Below are 22,021 nucleotides of genomic sequence, written 5' to 3'. Positions count from 1 at the left end.
AATTGCCATTACAACTTTAACATTCACATGAAACCTGCAACAGAATGACACCCAAAATGTCAGCTCAAGGACAAAATGTCCAACGGTCAGGAGGTGGGATGGGCACACAAATTTGCACCACCAGCCTCCGAGCCAGTTTGGCCCCATGATCCCGATTCCAAGCCATTTTGTATGAGGAACAACTCAGGTTAGATCGGCTACCCACTGGACAGTGATGGACAATCGATTGAAGCCATTTATAGTTAATTATAGAACCTATTAAGGCCTCATTACCATGCTGACAGGGACTTCCAGTCAGCAATGAGGACAGCCCATGTTGGTTTAGACCGTGGTGAGCTCAAGGCTGTGTGGGGAGGTGAATGGGTTATGCGAGGGACCCCTTCCCTGGACTCATAAGTGAATGAGTTCAAGGCTGGCTTATTGCAACCAGAGTTTTGTGGAAATGGAGATGTAGGGAGAGTTGGTCACACATTTTGCAGGTACAGCAAATAACCAGCAAGGCAAATGGAATGTTGAACTTCATTGCAAGGGAGCAATGGAGTATAAAAGTAAAGTCTTGTTCCAACTTTACAGGGCATTGGTAAGACTACACCTGGAGCACTGTGTACAGTTTTGGTATACTTATTTAAGGAGGGATATACTTGCATTGGAGGCAGTACAGAGGAGGTTGACTAGGTTGATTCCTAGTAATTTCTTGCATATGTTTGAGTGACAAGGGAGTCAAAAGGGAGAGGAGCAGGCTGGAAGGTAGAGTTAAGGTCACAGTCAGATCAGCCCTGATCTTACTGACTGGCAGAGCAAGCTCAAGGGGCCAAATGGCCAATCCTGCTCCTATATCTTATGTTCTTACGTTCCGCAGGTTAAGATGAAAGCAAAGCAAGTAAATGATCCGTCATTGGAAGTATTTATATGCTATTACATTTTATGTACTTTATGGGGAGGATCTTCTGGTTGGCAAGCGGGGGTGGGGCCTGCTCACCGACGCATAAAATGACGCGTGATGACGTAGTGCAGAACTCCCAATGTCACCCTGCATCATTTCCATTTTCAGCTCGGTGGGGGCGCAGCCGAGTCAGCTGTGCACCTGCCGACCTGTCAGTGGCCTACTGAGGCCATTAATAAACCAATTTAGGTAATTAACAGGGCTGCCCATCCAACCTTAGGGTTGGCGGGCAGGCCGGGAGCCCTGGCGGGCTTAAGAAAAAGCATGAAACCTCATCCACTGGTGGGATGAGGTTTCATGGGGGTTTTTAAATACCTAATAAAGGTTTCACTAAAAGTGATGGACATGTCCCAACTCATGTGACAGTGCCACACAAGGAGACATGTCAGGGAAATTTTTTTTAACATTTGTCTTAAAAGTTTTAATTCCGAGCCGATCTACCTGAGGCAGCACTTAGCCTTGGGGAAATCAGTGCGCTCTTTTGCACACACGCACTCCTGGCTGAGGGAAAGCCCCCACCCCGCCCGCACAGGGAGCTTCCTGGCAGATGTCACGCTGGGCGGGCCTTATTTGGCCAGCCCCTGTAAAATGGCAGCACGCCCCCAATCAAGGGCGCCGATCGGAGGCACGCCAACCCGCACCCGCATCTGCACTTTCCCCCCAACGGGGGGATAATTTTTCCCTATAAGATGACATGACACAATCAAAATAGAACAGATTGAAACTTATCGTTTTAGATTATAACAGTTATAACAGTGACTACACTTCAAAAGTACTTTATTGCCTGTAAAGAGCTTTCAAACATCCGGTGGAAGTGAAAGGTGCTATATAAATGCACATCTTTCTTTCAGGAAGGACCTCTAAGCATTTACCTTGAGTATCTCTTTCAGCTGGTGCTTTGAGTCATCCAGTGCAAGAATGTAGTACGATTTTGGTTTACGTTCCATTACATTTTGTAACACTCTGCAAGGTAAGGCCAAAAAAATGTCACTCCTTTGAAAGAGCATAAACTCATAAATACACTGGTCCATGTATACACTGGTGCTGGAATAACCACATGGTGTCTTTCACTTTCACCTGCCTAGAAATTTGAGATAATTTACCAAACAAAAACAATAAATCCATATGAAAGTGATACTTCAACAAGTCTAAATTAAGGGGTGATTCTCTGATCTCAATGGGAAAAGTCACACTTGAAAGGATTGTAAGAATGAGATACCGTATAGCCACAATATTGTACCCCTATTCTCTGACCTGGACTCCCAATGAGAACAGCTCCCCAAAAGGAGTGAGGAATCACCCCTAACACTCATTACAAAACTCTTTATTTATTTTCACCTCTCCTGTTGCTATTAAAACCAAAGGAAGACGGTTATGGAGGCCAACCACCTTAGCCCTGAGATATCAGGAGTTCCTCAGGAAAGTGTCCAAGGCTCATGTGCTGCTTCATCAATGACCATCCTCCATCATAGGGCCAGAAGTAGGGATGTTTGCTGATGATTGCAGTTTTCAGTTACATTTGCAACTCCCCAGCTAATGAAGCGCTCCCATTCCTGCATACAACAATCAGGTCTGGGCTGCTGAGTGATGCCACAAAAGTGTCAGGCTGACCATTTCCAACAAAAGAAAACCTCCCCATGACATTTAATCACATTACCAATGTTGAATTCCCTGCTACCAACATCCTGGGGGCAGGTAGTTGAGGTGTGGGGGTTCATCATTGACTAGAAACTTAACTGGACCAGTCATATACTCTGGCTATAACAGCGTGTTAGAATATTCTGTGCTAAGTGAGCCAATAATCTGTTTTTTTTGTAATATTGATTGAGGGGTAAATATTAACCAGAACATTGGGGATAAGTCCCCTTCTCTTTTCAAAATAGTGCCATGGGTTCTTTTACGCCCACCTGAAAGAGCAGACAGGGCCTCAGTTTACTGTCACATCTGAAACATGACACCTCTGATGCTCCCTCAATGCTGCACTGGTGCATCAGCCTTGATTTTTATGCTGAAGTCCTGGAGTGACACTTGAACCAACAACCCTCTAACTCAGAGCTGAGCATGCTACCAACTGAGCCACAGCTGTGGTTATCTTTAAAGTTGAATTTTTTTTAAAGTACAGTTCTGTTTAACTTCTTGCACACTTTGTTCTTTAGTTCTGAAAACATTATATACCTCAGTAGAGACATAAACATTGGTGTAACTGAAACAAAAGAAGACAATGAGGCCCAATAAGATAGAACTTTGCTTGGGATTACATTTAATCACATTACCAATGTTGAATTGCCTGCTACCAACATCCTGAGGTGGGGGGAAGACGGAGTGTGGGGGTTCACCATTGACTAGAAACTTAACTGGACCAGTCACATAAATACTCTGGCTACAACAACATGTTAGAGACAGAATATTTTGTGCTAAGTGACCTGATAACCTGTTTCAAAATAATGCCATGGGCTCTTTTACTTCCAACTGAAAGACCAGACAGGGCCTCAGTTTACTGTTGCATTGAGGGGTAAATATTGACCAGAACACTGGGGATACTTTAGTATTTGACGTTATTTTAAAAAATATAAATTAACATTTTTACAACTGTATTTTTTTCAAAAGAATGAAGTCCTTTGAATAAAATATGCATGTAAGAGGCTCTCCTTAAGGCTCAGCAACTTTATTAAGCACCTGAGTGATTCAAATGAGGAAGGTCCCGGGTTCAATCCCTTGTCATGAGCTCAGTTAGTTCATCTCAGTTTTGGGCAATGATAGGGGCACCATGGTTGACATCACACCTCAGTTAGCAAGGGCAAAATTCACCAGGGTGTCCTTCCTGATCACTGTCCAGTGAGTTTTGCTGTAGGAATAGGATAGAAATTCATCTTGAAAAGATGTGCTAATTGGGTGTCATTGCATCATCTGCTTGTTATGGGCCCCATATGAAATCCAGTTCTGTTAAAATAAATGTAACTGGATGTTGAGTCAGAAGTATAATGGGTGTCCAATAGGATACTGCCCATTTTATGATACCCACTAAGCCTAACTTCATTCCCATTGTGTCCAGACTTTGATAAGGGCAAGATCTGGTTTGGGTGTAACATTGCTGTGGTTCAATATCCTGCCAAAACTCACTGTCAGGGTTCACACTGAATAACTGAAATGATTGCCAGCAGTGGCTCAGTTGGTCGTCTGTCAGGAGGTTGCAGGTTGAAGTCCCACTCTAGGACTTGAGCACAAAAGACAAGCCTAATCCTCCAGTGCAGTACTGCACGGAGTGCTGCACTATTTGAGGTGCCGTCTTTCATGAGACATTAAACTGAGGCCCCATCTACCCTCTCAGGTAAACACAAAAAAATCCCATGGGACTATTTCAAAGAAAAGTAGGGGAGTTATCCCTGGTATCCTGGCCAATATTTATCCCCCAGTCAACATCACAAAAAAAGATTTTCAGGTTATTATCATCACTCTGCTGTTTGGCTGCCACATTACAGCAGTGACTACACTTTAAAAGTATTTCGTTAGTTGTAAAGCACTTTGAGACATCTGGTGTTCATGAAAGATGCTATGTAAATGCAAGTCTTTATTTTTCTTTATGAATAGCATTTGAACAAAATGCAGGAAGTCATCCTATACTCATGATACTGTGACCCAGCAAGAGGGCCATTCTGCAGAAAAGAAGAGAAAATGATCAAATCTACTCCTCCTTCCATTTCAAGCATCTATTTCAAGGGTTTACTATATGATGAAATAATAAGGGAAAGCACAAGCAAGCCATGCAATAAACTGGGCTAACTTCAATTACTGCCAAATGAGGAACCAACTTCTATTGTTTAATCACATCTTTAAAATGTTAATGAAAATTACATGTTTTAAGAAACATAAAGTATAGTTTTCACTTAGGTTGAGGACGGCATAGAATAAGTCACAGCCAGTCCCTCAAGGATCCAATTAACTTAAAAGACAGGTGAAGAACCAACAGGGCTACAAGACTGTCTAGTTATGATGGTAATGACAGAATTGCTGTATGCAACAGAATTATGTACTTGGGACAGTTGACTAAACTGTACTCCTTACATTAAATTAAGCAAGGAGTACAGCACCGCTGATATTCTTGACTTTAAAGTGAAGTTCTTCTCTTTGCTTTTGTTCTATACTTACGAAGCTAAGTCTTGGACATGAATGGTTGGAACAATATTTTTTCCCTCTCCAAAGCATGATATTGCTGGATTCAGCCCAAGCCAGGCCTCCTAAATACAGAAACAAACATTCACATGAGGTCAGAATTGCTTATACTGGCATAATGTTTGAAGTGTGCAAACCTCATGAGAATAATACCACAGCATTAAACACAACAAACACACATAAGGTCATCAGTACTAGCAGTCCAAGATAACATCCATTTTTGACACATCCATTGGAACAAAGTTGTGAAATGACATAATCATTTTGGGCAAACATCATATAATGCAGTCCTGGTCACAATAAAATCAAATGAATTTCAGTAACAGCAATATATATATTTAGATAGCACCTTTCACATAATAAAATGCCCCAAGGTGCATCGCAAGAGCATTATAAAATAAAATTAAGATACTGAGCCACATCAGGCGATTTTAAGCCCGATTTTAAGATGGTCAGAGGTAGTTTTTAAGGAGCACCTTCAAGGAAGAAAGAGAGGTAGAACAGCAGAGGACTTTAGAGTGTTTATTGCAGAGCTCAGGGGCTAGGCAGCTGAAGGCATGGCCAGCAATGGTGAAATCAGGGATGCTCATGAGGCCAGAATGAGATGAGCACAGTAATATCAGGGGGTTTTAGGAATGGAGGAGATTACAGAGGCAGAGAGCGGTGAGATCATGGGGGCTTTGAAAATAAGGATCAGAATGTTAAAACCAAGACAATACTTGACCGGGAGCCAGAGTAGTTCAGCGAGCACAGGGATCCCAGGGGTGGGACCTGGTCGAGCAAAGACATGGGCAGAAGAGTTTTGGATGACCTCAGGTTTATGGAGGGTAGAATATGGAAAATCAGCCAGCAGTGTGTTGTAATAGCCAAATCTAGACATAACAAAGGGATGAATGAGGGTTCCAACATCAGATGGCCTTTCTTCAGATACCTGCAAATTTTATGCTTCTTTTCAATAAAGTAAAACAACAACTAAGGGGAGGTGGTAGCATAGTGGTAATGTCACTGGATTAGTAATCCAGAAGTCCAGACTAAAGCTCTGGGTTTTAAGTCCCACCATAGCAGCTGGCAGAATTAAAAGCTAGTCTAAAGGTGACCACAAGATCATTGTCAATTATCATCTGGTTCACTAATGCCCTTCAGAGTAGGAAATCTGCTGTTGGGTCTGGCATGGATGTGAATCCAGACCCACAGCAATGTGGTTGACTCTTAAATTCCCTTTGAAATGGCCTAGCAAGCCACGCAGTTGCATCAAACCGCTACAAAGGGTGGAATAATCCCAGAATTGCACTAAGTGTGGTAACGGGCATGAAAAAAATTGTTTTACCTGCCGGCCGCAATGGGGGGAGTTTTCACGCCATATCGTCCGCTTCCTACCTCATTAGTTATGCAGCCACAGGAAACACGCCGTCTCGTTGCGGATGGCCTGTGATTTTCCCACCATGGCGTTACCTTGCCAATTCCTCATGCTGGACGCCATATTTAAACTGCAGCTGTGTGCACACTTCTCAATGCTTACAGCCCAGGACTGCTCCAGTGAAGACATAGCTCTAAAAGCCAAGAAGAGTTCAGCGACCCGTCACTGGAGTGCCTTTTGGAGGCCTGCTGTGATGTCCTTCACCCCTGCACGGGCTGCAGGAGTTCCAGCAATCTCACCACTCTGGTTTAGGAGGCGGTGGCAGTGGTGGTCAGTGCTAAGGCTGCAAAGAAGAGTTGGCCATCCAGTGCAGAAAGAGGTTGAATGATCTCATCCATGCTGCGCAGATCAACATGTGCCCCCACACACACCTTGGGATACCCCTCTTTCCCAGTACAGCCCTTGTTCCGCAGCCTCTTCCCATGCTTGAGGCCACTTCTGCCCCTTCGCTAAGCAAGCCCTAGCCCTGCAGCCACTGAAAAGCCACCCCCACCTTATGGCTGGTCTGGTTGGTACAGACCTGCCCGTGAGCCCCCCTAAAAGTGATGCGGTGCTGCCTGCGAAGCCTGGCACTGATGACTACAAGTGCCCGAAGCAAGGTAGGCAAACAAAAATCGGTCTTGAGTGAAGTGCAAGTTGCTAGGTGCACGTCACTATGTCAGGTGTGAAACACGTCGTTAAGATGTGCCCGTATGATCCAGCATGGGAGGATGATTCCAGCGAGCAGGGATTATATGAGATGCTAAAGCATTGAAATTAGGTTCCCGATTTGCGGCAGTGGTAGATGTAGCCCGCCATTGGCCAGTGTAGTGGACGATCGCAAACTGATTTCACAACGGTGTAAAACCGATTTTTGGTCTTCTCACCACATCGTCCGCTCACGACCGCCATGACACCCGCTGCCAACGGGACCAGATGATGCCGCTCAAAGTCTAAAAGGAATGAAACCGGATGGATCACCCGGCATCGACCTAGGCAACACCACACCCAGCCCTGTCATCCCTGCAAGGTCTTCCTTATGAACATCTGCGAGCTTGTCCCAAATTTGGGAGAGCTGTCTTACAGACCAGTCAAACAACATAATCATACTTACAGAATCTTACCTTACAGACAATGTCCCAGGCACCACCATCACCAGAGGTGGCGCACAGTGGCCTACAGTCAGGAGGGAGTTACCATGGAAGTCCTCAACATTAACTCCAGACCCCATGAAGTCTCATGGCATTGGGTCAAACATGGACAAGGAAACCTCCTGCTGGTTACCACCTACAGTCCCCCCTCAGCTGATGAATCAGTGCTCCTCCATGTTGACCACCACTTGGAGAAAGCACTGAGGGTGGCAAGCGCACAAAATGTACTCTGGGTGGGGACTTCAATATCCATCACCATGAGTGCCTCAGTAGCACCACTACTGAGAGAACTGGCCGAGTCCTGAAGGACATAGTTGCTACACTGGATCTTTGGCAGATGGTGAGGGAACTAAAAGGGAAAAACCTACTTCACCTTATCCTCACCAATCTACCTGTTACAGATGCATCTGTCCATGACAGTATTGGTAGGAGTGACCACAGCACAGTCCTTGTGGAGATCAACTCCCGTTGAGGATGTCCTCCATTGTATTGTGTGGCAATCAACTTAAAATTGAGCATCCATGAGGGGCTGTGGACCATCATCAGCAGCAGAATTATACTCAATCACAATCTGTAATCCCAAGGCCCGGCATATTCCCCACGCTACCATTACCATCAAGCTGGGGGGATCAACCCTGGTTCAATGAAGAAAGCAGGAAGGCATGCCAGGAGCAGCACCTGGCACACCTGAAAATGAGGCGTCAACCTGGTGAAGCACATGCCAAACAGTGGAAGGAGCATGCAATAGACAGAGCTAAGCAATCCCACAACCAACGGATCAGATCTAAGCTCTGCAGTCCTGCCGCATCCTGTCGTGAATGGTGATGTGCAATTAAACAACTCACTGGAGGAGGAGGCTCCACAAAAATCCTCATCCTAAATGATGGGGGAGCTCAGCACATCAGTGCAAAAGACGAAGCTGAAGCATTTGCAGCCATCTTCAGCCAGAAGTGCCGAATAAATGATCCATCTCGGCCTCCTCCTGAGGCCCCAGCATCACAGGTGCCAGTCTTCAGCCAATTCAATTCACTCCACGCGATATCAAGAAACAGCTGAAGGCACTGGATACTGCAAAGCCTATGGGCACTGTCAACAATCTGGGAATAGTATTGAAAACTTGTGCTCCAGAACTTGCTGTGCCCTAGTCAAGCGGTTCCGGTACAGCTACGACACCACCTGCAAGTTCCCCTCCAAGTCAGGCACCACCCTGACTTGGAACTATAATGTCATTCCTTCACTGTCACTTGGTCAAAATCCTAGAACTCCCTTCCTAAAAGCTATGTGCGTGTTCCTACAATACATGGGCTGTAGCGGTTCAAGAAGGCAGCACACCACCACCTTCTCAAGGGCAATTAGGGATGGCAATAAATGCTGGCCTAGCCAGCGATGCCCACATCCAATGAACAAATGAAAAAAAAAATCAGAATGTTATTTTTTATTCTTTCACAGAATGTGGGCATTGCTAGTTAGGCCAGCATTTGTTGCCCATCCCTAATTTCCCTTGAGAAGTGGGTGCTGAGCTGCTTTCTTGAACCCCTGCAGACTATGTGGTGTAGGTACAAGTACAGTGTTGTTAGGGAGGGAGTTCCAGGATTTAGACGCAGCAACAGTGAAGGAATGGCAATATAGTTCCAAGTCAGGTGTGTGGCTTGGAGGTGGTGGCATTCCCATGCATCTGCTGTCCTTGTCCTTCTAGGTGGGAGAGGTCAAGGATTTGGAAGATGCTGTCAAAGGAGCCTTGATGAGTTGCTGCAGTGCATCTTGTAGATTGTACACACTGCTGCCACTGTGTGTTGGTGGTTGAGAGTGAATTTTTTTTAAGGAGCTGGATGGAGTGCCAGTCAAGCGGGCTGCTTTGTCCTGGATGCTGTCGAGCTTTTTGGGTATTGTTGGAGCTGCACTCATTCAGGCAAGTGTAGAGTATTCCATCACACTCTTGACTTATGCCTTGTAAATGGTGGACAGGCTTTGGGGAATCAGGAGGTGAGCCACTCATCGCAGGATTCCCAGCCTCTAAACTGCTCTTGGAGCCACAGTATTTCCATGCAACCACAGGAGGTGCAACACCTGTCCCTTTACTTCCCCCCTCCTCACCGTCCAAGGACCCAAACACTCCTTTCAAGTGAAGCAGCACTTCACTTGCACTTCCCTCAATTTAGTCTACTGCATTCGCTGCTCCCAATGCGGTCTCCTCTACATTGGCGAGACCAAACGCAGACTGGGTGACCACTTTGTGGAACACCTTCAGTCTGTCCGCAAGAATGACCCAGACCTCCCTGTTGCTTGCCATTTCAACACACCGCCCTGCTCTCATGCCCACATGTCCATCCTTGGCCTGCTGCAATGTTCCAGTGAAGCTCAATGCAAACTGGAGGAACAGCACCTCATCTTCTGACTTTACAGCCTTCCGGACTTAATATTGAGTTCAACAATCTCAGATCATGAACTCTCTCCTCCATCCCCACCCCCTTTCCGATCCCCCTTTTTCCAACAATTTATAATTTTTTAACAATATTTTTCTTTTTCCACCTATTTTTAAATTCATTTCGATCTATTGTTTTATCTCCACCTTTTAGCCCATTTCGATCCCTTCCCCCCACCCCACCCCCACTAGGGCCATCTGTCACTTGCTTGTCCTGCTTGCTACCCTTAATGTCCCCGTTAGCACATTCCTTAGATAATATCACCACTGTCAACACCCCTTTGTCCTTTTGTCCATGACATCTTTGGCAATTTCTTCTTTGCCTCCACCTATCACTGGCCCTCTATCCACCTCTACCTGTCCCAACCCCCTCAACCAGCTTATATTTCACCTCATTTCTCTATTTCCTTAGTTCTGATGAAGAGTTATATGGACTCGAAATGTGAACTGTGTTCCTCTCCACAGATGCTGTCAGACCTGCTGAGTTTTTCCAGCTATTTTTGTTTTTGTCACAGTATTTATATGGTTGGTCCAGTTCAGTTTCTGGTCAATGGCAACTCCCAGGATGTTGACAGTGTTGGATTCAGTGATGGTAATGGCATTGAATGTCAAGGGGTGATGGTTGGATTCTCTCTTGTTGGAGATGGTCATTGCCTAGCACTTGTGTGGTACAAATGTTACTTGCCACTTATCAGTCCAAGCTTGAATGTTGTCTAGGTCTTGCTGCATATGGAAATGGACTGCTTCAGTATCTGAGGAGCTGTGAGTAGGACTGAACACTGTGCAATCATCAGCAGCCATCCTCACTTCTGACCTAATGATGGAGGGAAGGTCACTGATGAAGCAGCTGAAGATGGCTGGGCCTTGGACACTACCCTGAAGAGCTCCTGCAGTGATGTCCTGGGACTGAGATGATTGACCTCCAACAACTACAACCATCTCCCTTTGTGCTAGGTATGATTCCTAGTGGAGGGTTTTCCCCCTGATTCCCAATGACTTCAGTTTTGCTGGGGGTCCTTGATTGCTCACTCAGTCAAATGCTGCCTTGATGTCGAGGGAAGTCACTGTCACCTCACCTCTTGAATTCAACTCTTTTGTCCATGTTTAGACCAGGCTGTAATGAGGTCAGGAACTGAGTGGTCCTGGCAGAACCCAAAATGAGTGCCAGTGAACAGGTCAGGTTATGGCTGTGAAAGTGCTGTTTGATAGCACTGTCAAGGACACCTTCCATATATTACAGTACAGAAAAGAACTGATGCTATGGGTCAAGTTATAATTTCTGTATACTCAAGACCTTTGCAAAATGGTGATAAACATAATCTTCACATATTCTTTACCTTGAAAAAGTAGTGAAATGTATCTTCTTCCATTCCATAAACAAGTCCAGAAGCAATAACGTATGTGGCAAACTTGCGCTTCTTCTAAAAACAACAAATGCAAAGTATTTTCCTCACAAATAAATTGATTGATCAATGCAGCGTTAACAGATGTAAATCATGCAACATGCATATAAAATAGACCATTCCAATCATTGACCATTTAATTTATTCATTTCTCTTAGCTGAAAAAACAAAGTAGTAACAAATACTAAACGAACTTCAAAACTGTTACAGTCTGCTTCAAGATCTACTTAAAAATATAGTGTAACAATGAGTCATACTGAACATTTTTTGATAGTCCTCACACTGTTGTCGACACTCAAGCTCCATTTTCATGCTATCATCTGTGGTTAGGCTCTGTCCTCATGCTATCATCAGTCATCGATCCCTGTTCTCACCTGTCAGCATGTATTCTTCCATCCTCATCCATCCACTGTTCTCACATTGCTGTCAACACGCATGTACTCTCCCTGTGATTTCTCCATGCTGCAGGTAAGAGCCTGACCTTCACTTGGCACCAGAGTTGCTGAGTTCAGTTACTAACCATATGGGGAACTCCCATGCACAGGCCTTGCCCTACAATCACCCCTCCACTCCTCCCCCTGGAACAGTTATATTGGTTTGTCCACATATACATTCATAAGAACATAGAAAATAGGAGCAGGAGTAGGCCATTTGGCCCTTCAAGCCTGCTCCGCCATTCATTATGATCATGGCTGATCAAGCAACTCAATAGCCTGCTCCCACTTTTTCCCCATATCCTTTGACCCCTTTCACCCAGAGAGCTATATCTAACTCCTTCTTGAACACATACAATGTTTTGGCCTCAACTACTTTTTGCAGTAGTGAATTCCACAGGCTCACCACTCTCTGGGTGAAGAAATTTCTCATCTCAGTCCTAAATGGTCTACCCCATATCCTCAGACTGTGACCCTGGTTCTGGACTCCCCCACCACTGGGGACATCCTTCCTGTATCTACCCTGTCTAGTCCTGTTAGAATTTTATAGGTTTCTATGAGGTCCCCCCTCATTCTTCTGAACTCCAGCAAATATAATCCTAACCAAATGAATCTCTCCTCATATGTCAGTCCCGCCATCCCAGGAATCAGTCGGGTAAACCTTCGCTGCACTCCCTCTATAGCAAGAACATCCTTCCTCAGATAAGGAGACCAAAACTGCACACAATATTCCAGGTGTGGTCTCACCAAGGCCCTGTATAATTGCAGCAAGACATCCCTGCTCCTGTACTCGAATCCTCTTGCTATGAAGGCCAACATATCATTTGCTTTCTTTACCGCCTGCTGCACCTGCATGCTTACCTTCAATGACTGGTGTACGAGGACACCCAGGTCTCGTTGCACGTTCCCCTCTCTCAATTTATAGCCATTCAGATAATAATCTGCCTTCCTGTTTTTGCCACCAAAGTGGATGACCTCACATTTATCCACATTATACTGCATCTGCCAAGCATTTTCCCACTCACTCAGCTTGTCCAAATCACACTGAAGCATCTCTGCATCCTCCTCACAGCTCACCCTCCCCCCCAACTTTGTGTCATCTGCAAATTTAGAGATATTACATTTAGTTCCCTCATCTAAATCATTCATATATATTGTGAATAACTGGGGTCTCAGCACCGATCCCTGCGGTACCCCACTAGGCGCTGCCTGCCATTCGGAAAAAGACCCATTTAATCCTACTCTTTGTTCCCTGTCTGCCAACCAGTTTTCTATCCATCTCAATCCACTACCTCCAATCCCATGCACTTTAATTTTACATGCTAATCTCTTAGGTGGGACTTTGTCGAAAGCCTTCTGAAAGTCCAAATAAATCACATCCACTGGCTCCCCCTCATCAACTCTACTAGTTACATCCTCGAAAAATTCCAGTAGATTTGTCAAGCATGATTTCCCTTTCGTAAATTATTCATTAAATTATATTTACATGATCCACCTAAAAAGATCCATTTCTTCACTTAATGTTCTTACTGGTTACATTAAACATGTAGGAAGTGGAGAAGGCCACTCAGCCCATTGTGCCATTTGATTAGATCATAGCTGAGCTTCATTTACCTGTCTTGGCTCTGAAACCATTAACGCCCTTACTTAGTAAAAATCTACTAATCTCAGTTTTTAAGATTTCCATTGACCCTAGTCTCAATTACTTATAAGGGGAGAGAAAATTGGCATTGTGGATCAACTGGCCATTACCAAAACTGCCTTATTTTTATGTCGGAAATGAAGGTTAGTTGTGTACTCAAGGGAGCAAGTTGATAATCTATCCTGTAAAAAAACTATTGTATGGCATTGCATGAATAATGAAGTCATTCTTAATGTAATTCACATTTCTTATACAAGAAAATGCTGTTGAAATGTAAAACCATGCATTAAATGCAACACCAATACTTTCCTAAACATGAATTAATGCAATTTTCTCCCTTACGTCCTCTGACAATAACATTTCTCAAATCTGATTAAAAATTGGGAATTAGTTGAAATGCAACTTGTTTGAGTCACGCATGGCTTGATGCCTGTAATGAAATAGGATATTTATAGTCTTGGAGATTCATCCAAAAATAAGGAAATGAACACCCAAAACACTAAGATAAAATATACTTTATATGGAATCTACAGCACAGAAAAAAGCCATTTAGGTGAACTAGCTTCCCCTTAAATGTATATATCCTATTTATCTCAAATACTCTGATGTTGCACGTTCCACATTCTTGGCATCTTTTGGCTAAAGAAGCTGCTCTTGAATTCTCTATTGGCTTTAACACTGAAGTATCACATCAAACCATTGCAGCTGCACACAGGAAAATTACTTCTCTAAAATTCAAACCATCTTCTGTGATTACATACAGTTTTTCCAAGTTTGGTAACCAGTTTCTCAAGGCTGAGGTGATCCTTAAAATTTGGATGAGCCTTTCTTCTACGATAGTCATCTTCTGTTAAGGGAGCCTCTGGATCCTCCTGCAAAAAGAAATTAGCAGTCAACTTTATTTTCATGTGAATAAAACACATTAAAAAAGCAGAAGCAAATTTTAAAAATATATTACCTAATGGTTTAATATAGACTACATGTAATAATGGATAGACTATATAGCAGCAATTAAGGCCATTAAGACTTTTGTCTCCTAATTTCCCCTCTCGTGAAGGTGCCAACTCATGCCATGCATGGCTCCAATGGTGCAGCAGCTCTCCATTACCTCGCCCAATGACTTATCTTCATGTTTCAGCACTGCCTCTGCATTGGGTCAGCTTGGCAATTGTTAGTGGCTGAATCCAATCCTGTCCTCAGCAGAGTCTGGAGGTTTCCATTCTATTCTGCCTCGTTTATGGACATAAATCTGAAGCCAACTGCAAAAGGAGATAAGTGGTGGATTCCCAAGGGAGGGTAGGACAGGCGACTTGACGGTATCATTAAGGCACAGGAATAGCTGAGTAACCATGACATTAGACACTTTCTTGGAAGAACCCCAGTCACATTTTGTCCCACTTTCAGTGGTGGTGCATTAAAGAAAGCACCCGGAGATCGACGTGCAGCACAGTCTTAATTGGTTGTATCTGCCAAGATGTCACCAACCAAACCTGCAACACTGTTGCATCCACCCTCCAAAAGCTGCAGGAAATTATTTTCACAGGGTTCATGCAAAAAACAAACAAGTCTAGAGCAATGTTCCTGCTAAGCTGTACACGTGCAGAGCCACTTGGAAGGACTGCACAAAACTTATTCTGTGTTAAATACTGCAAATGCTTGGCAGTCAAGCAAATGTAAAGGTACTGCACATTGTAAAAACTGGCTGCACAAAATGATAAATTTTAAAGGGAATATTGTTGCAGAACTATACCATCTGCTGCTGAGGCATCTGCAGCAATCAAGCAGCACAGTAACTGTTAGCTGAAGCTTCAAAGTTGTCTTCGCCTCCTTATGGAATGGAGCCCTGGAGTTACAAAGAGGGCCACCCTCTGTGCAACCATCTAATGCAGCACTATTTCTACTTCAGAAGTCATCAAACCATCATCGGTTTGCTGTCGTGACTTTGGGTTAACTTTTTCTTCAGGTTTGCTGGTACTTCCTATTCCCCTCACCTTTGAGAGCCTTGGCAAAGGCTTCTCATGTGCTGAGGTACTTTCTGGACTTTTCCAAAGCATTTCAGAAATGCCAAGTCCTTTGTATGGCCTCCAACCTTTAAAATTTCACTAATGCACATTCTGTGCTTCCCGCACCCATTCAAATCTGCGTCAGGAGCTAAATACTGAAAATAAGGTGCAAACTTGGGAACTTGCATTTGGATATGTCTGAAACCTTCTTCTCGTCATTCAGATTTAAACTATGTACATATCAGAAAACCTAGGCCTAGGTGTCAACACAAGTGCATTTTCCAGTCCTAGATGGCTATCAGTAACTGGAATATTGCTGGCATTTTCCTTTCCTTATTTCAGGGGCACTAAAAGTGTAAATGCAGCAACCCTATTGCCAAGCTGCTGACACCAGTTAACTTGGCAAAGGTTCTCAAACTGCCTCAGTTCATTTATTCTCCCCATAAGAGCAATTTAGATCAATAGATTAGAGGACTGACTGTGCACATGGTCAGCAAACACAATGACTGATGGGAGTTGAAGATGGCGATGCCCATCTAAAACTATAATTTGGATTTTAAGCTAATTTTTATGCAGGAATAATAAATGTAACATCACTACGTTTATTGAAAAACAGCTTACACTTTGTAAATCCTGTAATTGTGCATAGCTTAACCTCAGGAGAGATGGTGGTGTAGTGGTAATATCACTGGCCTAATAATCCAGAGGCCTATGCTAATAGTCTGGGAATATAGGATCAAATCCCACCACAACAGCTGCTGGAATTTAAATTCATAATAGTCTCTCTGGTGACTATCATCAATTGTCATAAAAACCCATCTGGTTCACTAATGTCCTTCAGGAAAAAAAATCTACTATCCTTACCCAGTCTGTCCTACATTTGACTCCAAACCTACAGCAATGTGGTTGACTCTTAACCCTGAAATGGCCTAGCAAGCCACTTGGTTCAAGGGCAATTAGGGATGGGCCTTGCCAAGAATAACAATAATCAACATATCCACAAATGTTTTAACAGGTACAGACTAAGTCACAAACTGCCCATGATCATGGAGTTTTGAATTCTGAAGATCAGCTCTGTCTGCAATAAAACTCAACTTCACAACAGGCTGATTTTCCTAATGATTAAATGGCAAATGTCAGAACATTTTGAATTTTTCTTACAGGATCAGCGGGTTTGGTGAGTGTCCATGTCATTATTGTTGACAACAGAATGAATATCTTTGGGCCCTCAAAATTTTCCATCTCTGAATGTAGCGCTGCAAGTAGAAAAGGAGACAAAAAATAAATATTAGCCTTTAGCATTCTTTCAATATTTACTTATCTGGTCCTGAATAAGCCAAGGAAATGTATGTTGATACAGAAAAGTATTTTTTAATATATTTGCATGCCTCTGAGTTTCAGAGGTGATTCATAACTTGGTGAAATCTCTCCTGTGCCATACTTCATAAGTTTGAATGCTGGATGCTCCAGTAGGCACATCATGTTTGTCACTGCTTGGGAAATGGGGTCAGGCTGCAGTTGGCAGCAATATGCAGCTGCTCTTCATATACAAAATGTCCAACTAGTTATAATGAACTTTATATAGATTACATAAATATTACAGCACAGAAACAGGCCAGTCAGCCAAACTGGTCTATAGCAGTGTTCTGCTCCACACAAGCCTCCTTCATCCAATTCTATCAGTATATCCTTCTATTCCTTTCTTCATCATATGCTTCCCCTTAAATATATCCCTGCTATTTGCCTCAACTACTCCTTATTGTAGCAAGTTCCACATTCGAACCACTCTAGGTAAAGAAGTTTCTCTGGAATTCCTCATTGGATTTATTAAGTATCTTATTTTTATGATCCCTGATACAAGTCAAAAGAAAGGCGAGTGGAGAACAGAGGACAAGGAGCAAAGGAGGGGGGGGAGGAGTTGATGAGAAGACCAGAGGGGAGGAAAGAAGAGGAATGGAGGGTAGGAGAAAAGAGAGGAGAAGAGAAGGGAATGGAAGAGGAGGAAGGATGGGAGGGAAGGGAGCAAGGGGCTGGGAGGAAATAGTAAAGGGGGACACAGAAGATGAGGTGCAAAGATTTTCAGAGGAGGGGGAGTAGAGGTGTGTCAAGGGATGGGAGGAGAAAGATAGAGGAATGGGAGGAAAAAAAAGAGAAGAATGAGAGGGGACAGAGTGGGGAGGAAAAGGAAGAGGAAGACAACAACCAAACAGGAAAATATCTGAGGTTCTTCAATTTGCTGTGCATCCTGTGTTTCTTACATTTCTTTTAAAAATAATTATTTATTTCCTTGCCATGTTGATCCATAAATGAGTTACTATTGTTTCTTCCAGATGGTCCTACAGTCATTAAGTCATGTAATGTGATGGTCATAGCACCACCTAAAAGTGGAATGTTGAGACAACAATAATTTGCATTTAGGTAGCACCTTTGATGTAATAAAGAACCTCAAGATGCTTCAGAAACATTATCAAACAAAATATACCAAGTCATGCAAGGAAATATTGGGACTGATGACCTAAAGCTCAAAGAGGTAGGCTTTAAGGAGTGTCTTAAAGGAAGAAAGGGAGGTAGAGAGGCAGGGAGGCTTAGGGTGGGAATTCCAGAGTTTAGGACCTAGGCAGTTGAAGTCACTGCCATCAAAGGTGGAGTGATTAAAATTGGGAATGGTCAAAAGATCATAATTAGAGGAGCACAGATACCTTGGTGTGTTGTGTAGCTGGAGGAGATTGCATAGATAGGGAGGGGTAAGGGCCCTGGAGGGATTTGAAAACAAGGATGGAAATATTAAAATCAAGGTATTGTTTAACCAGGATCCAATGTAGATCAATGAACAGTGTAGGGGTGATGGGTGAACAGCATTTAGAGCCCATTAGGACACGTACAGTAAAGTTTTGGATGACATCAAGTTTACAGAGGGGAGAATGTGGGAGGCCATCCAGCAGTACATTAGAAAGCTCAACTTTTTAAATACTTAATGCATATCATAAGCATTTTGAACTTAAACTCAATAAGATCCCTAGATACCCTAAAATGTCATATTAAACTACAATAAAAGAGGGTAGATTTTTCTATCACGTTCATTCAATTTACAGACTGATCAGAAAACTAGCCAGAGATCAATTATATTGAATAATTTCCCAAATCATGCCTCTACAGAAAATGACTAAGCAGCAGGTAACAGGAAATGCCCACCTGAAATAGTGGCTGGGATTTTCCGTGCCTGCCGGCGTCGGGCATTGTCAGTGGCGTGAGCGGACAATATGGCATGATCAGTTTCAAGACGGCGTGAAACTAGTTTGTGATTGTCTGCTCAGCCAGCCAATGACAGGCCACGTCTCCTGCCACTGGATGTCAGGAACCTCATTGTAATACATCAGCATATCATCATAAGGCCAGCTGGCTGGACTCAGCAGCCCCCTGCCCGCTGGATCGGCCAGAAAACACGCCAACATGTTTCACAACAGCACATTAGCAACGTGCACTTGGCGAGCTGCACTTCACTAGGGACTTCAAGGTTTGTTTGCCTATCTTGATTTGGTCAGCACTCGCAATCATCAGCGCCAGGCTTCACAGACAGCACCACATCATGTTTAGTGGAGCTCACGGGTAGATCTCTACCTTCCAAACCAACCGCATGTGTGTGGCTTTATAATGACTGCAGGGCAAGGTCTTGCTTGGGAAAGAGGGAGAAGTGGCATCAGGCAAGGGAAGAGGCTGCAGGACAAGAGCTGTATTGGGGACGGAGGATATCCGAGGGTGTCAGTGGGGGGCACATGTTGATCTGTGCAAGTGGCCTCAAGGTGGTGAGGGCTGAGGTGGCAGTCTCCAGAGGACGTATGGGGATTGTGTGTGAGAATAGGTGGTGATGTCCCTTGAGCTGGCTGTGAGTGAGATGCCAGTAAATGTGTGATGGGCTTAAGTGTGTGAGTTTAGTAATGAAATGGTTGCCATAGCTTGGCTGCATGGATGAGATCATTCATCCTCTCTTTGCATTGGATAGCCAACCTCTTCTATGCAGCATTGGCACTGACCACCGCTCCACCACTTGCCACGCTGGATTGGTGATGCTGCTGCCCGTCCTGCAGCCAGAGCAGGGGTAGAGGACATCATGGCAGCCTCCAGGGTGTCCAAATGGTATTTCAGTGATGCGTCATTAAACCTGGGGGCTGCAGTCTTTTTGCCTTTTGTGGACACCTTTCCTGCAGTAGTTGTGGGCTGGAAGCACTGAGATGTGTGCGTGCACTGGACTTTAAACATGGTGCCCGGCGTGCTGAAGTGGCGAGGTGGTGGAGTGACGGACAAATAAGAGCCCGCCTGCCATGGAAACGGCTTGTTTTCCAGGAATGCATTAGTTATGAGGCAGGTTTGAGACGATACGGTGTGAAAACCTATCATCACAGCCGCAGGTAAAACGTCGTTTTAGCCAGCTGCTACTGCACTTAGTGCAAATCTGGGACGATTCCGCCCAGTGTTAGTCACACTTAAATAATAAAACATTCTGAAGAGATACCACATTCTAGCAAATAAAATAGCATTTAAAAATAATTTTTATATGAGACTAAGCCAGATTGTTCACAATCTTGGTGTCATGTTTGACCCCGAGATGAGCTTTTGATCACATAACTGCGCCATCATTAAGATCACCTATTTCTAACTCCCTAACATCGCCCATCCTATGAGGTTAGGAGCATGGTGGGGCAAATCCTCTTCACTCTTACTCCATGTAGTGCAAACTCCCCTTTGCAGTTATAAAATAACTGATTGGGTGCCGGCAGACTGATGCACAGCCTCACCCCTCCCTATCTCTGTAACCTCCTCCGAGATCTCTTTTGTCAGCTTTTGTCAAAGATTGGAAATGGATTGAGAAGCCTTTGAGCTTTTCCAAGGCTGCAAGGATTTTGGGCCTCCAATTGTGATGCTTCTTCATTAATTGCCTGCGTCTCTTTAAATTTCAGACACTGCAGCTTGCCTTCCGCCCATGTTCAATTTTGCATCTGGAGCTATGCATAATGGTGTAAATGAGATGGGCAAGGAAAATTGTGTGGAATTGAGCTTCAATTTGACTCTTTGTATCTGTTTCTAAGCACATCACCTTGTATCAGAAAATCTACCCTTGATGATTAAAAACCATATTTATTAACATACTGTGTGCCATGAATGAGGTCAATAGTCTGGGTACTAAATATAATTGCCATGTCAATGATATACCTACTCCAGCATGGACTGGTTTGGCTGAATGGCATGTTTCTGAGATGAATATCCTATGTAATCCTAGTCACACCTACGAAGCACCTCACCCCATCGTCCAAATATATAATGCTCAGTGGCAGGAACAGTGGCCTTTAAAGCTAGCTTCCAACTGACAAAAACCCTTGTTAATAAAAGTTTCCCCAACAGCTGGTAGCTGGATGGCAGAAGATAAAAGGTCATGTTTTCAACTTCAAACAAGCTGCATGGGAAGAAGAGACAATAGGAAGAAAAAAGTGAGAACAGGGAGCACAGGTAGAATGTTTTACGGTTTTATTTTTATGCAAATATGTTTATGTTGGTATATTTTCTGTAAGTTAGTTAATATTCTAGTATTAAAGCCGTTGTTTCCCTGAACTTGCCAGCACGCTAAGGATAAATAATAGAATTGTTTTTTGATTATACGACGCACAATAGCACACTTAGACCAATAAAAATGCCAAATTAAAATTGCTTAGTTTTAAGCTCCCACCTCATTAAAAATTTAAAGGACTAAGTGCAGACTTCTATCATTGCTAATTCAAGTGGAATGCAAGTTACCTTAGATACTGATAAAGGCATAGGCATGCATACAGACCTCAAATAAAGTGGAGCCAATACTGAAGATCAGAACAAGCGATTAGTCACACTATAACCTAAACACCATGGTAGTGTGTATTTTATCAGAGCCCTTTACAGATTAAATCCCACTGACAAGAGATAAGTTGCATATCTCAACATTACCATTGTCTATTTGTGTGTCTCAGCTTTCTAAGGAGAGGATAACTCAGCATGGGCTCCGCTCTATATTAGTGGGTGAAAGTACAAGGCCTCCTTTACAGTTTTAATGACATTCAGCACACCACTTCTTTAACAAATGAAATATTTGCATCTTCACTGATAGGTAATTAAGGCTAGGATTTTTAATTTGATCTTGATCATTTAGGAAACTAACCAGGTGAAAGAAATTGATCAGATGATACATAATTATTGTTGAAAAAGCAAAAGGAAAAGTAGGAAAAGGAAATGATAAATAAGAACCTGAAACAGCCCAAGTGGCTTCATCAATTATCTCTGTTGATTCTGTGATGTTATAGATAATGATGTCGCAGTCCAGAAGATATTCCAATAGCTGCTCCCGTGTATTAAACTGAAATAAGATGTGAAAAATAAAGAAAACTACTTTTTTACAGATGTTTCATTAAATGATTTCCAGATATTTATATAATTT

General features: G+C 43.4%; 1 protein-coding gene across 1 annotated transcript in view; it reads right to left on the bottom strand.

The window, feature by feature from the left end:
• Positions 1-22,021, bottom strand: part of ak7b (adenylate kinase 7b) — a 65,607-nt gene that overhangs the window by 35,067 nt on the left and 8,519 nt on the right. Inside the window, exons 3-8 of the mRNA XM_041214762.1 lie at positions 21,832-21,940; positions 16,726-16,820; positions 14,323-14,433; positions 11,420-11,503; positions 5,090-5,178; positions 1,816-1,906 (exon numbers count right to left, since the gene is read on the bottom strand). Of these exons, the coding sequence (XP_041070696.1) occupies positions 1,816-1,906; positions 5,090-5,178; positions 11,420-11,503; positions 14,323-14,433; positions 16,726-16,820; positions 21,832-21,940 (579 nt within the window). The remainder of the gene's footprint in view (positions 1-1,815; positions 1,907-5,089; positions 5,179-11,419; positions 11,504-14,322; positions 14,434-16,725; positions 16,821-21,831; positions 21,941-22,021) is intronic.

This window comes from Carcharodon carcharias, chromosome 20 (assembly GCF_017639515.1).
Source record: "Carcharodon carcharias isolate sCarCar2 chromosome 20, sCarCar2.pri, whole genome shotgun sequence".
Lineage (NCBI taxonomy): Eukaryota > Metazoa > Chordata > Chondrichthyes > Lamniformes > Lamnidae > Carcharodon > Carcharodon carcharias.
This window is presented reverse-complemented; position numbering and strand designations above follow the sequence as displayed.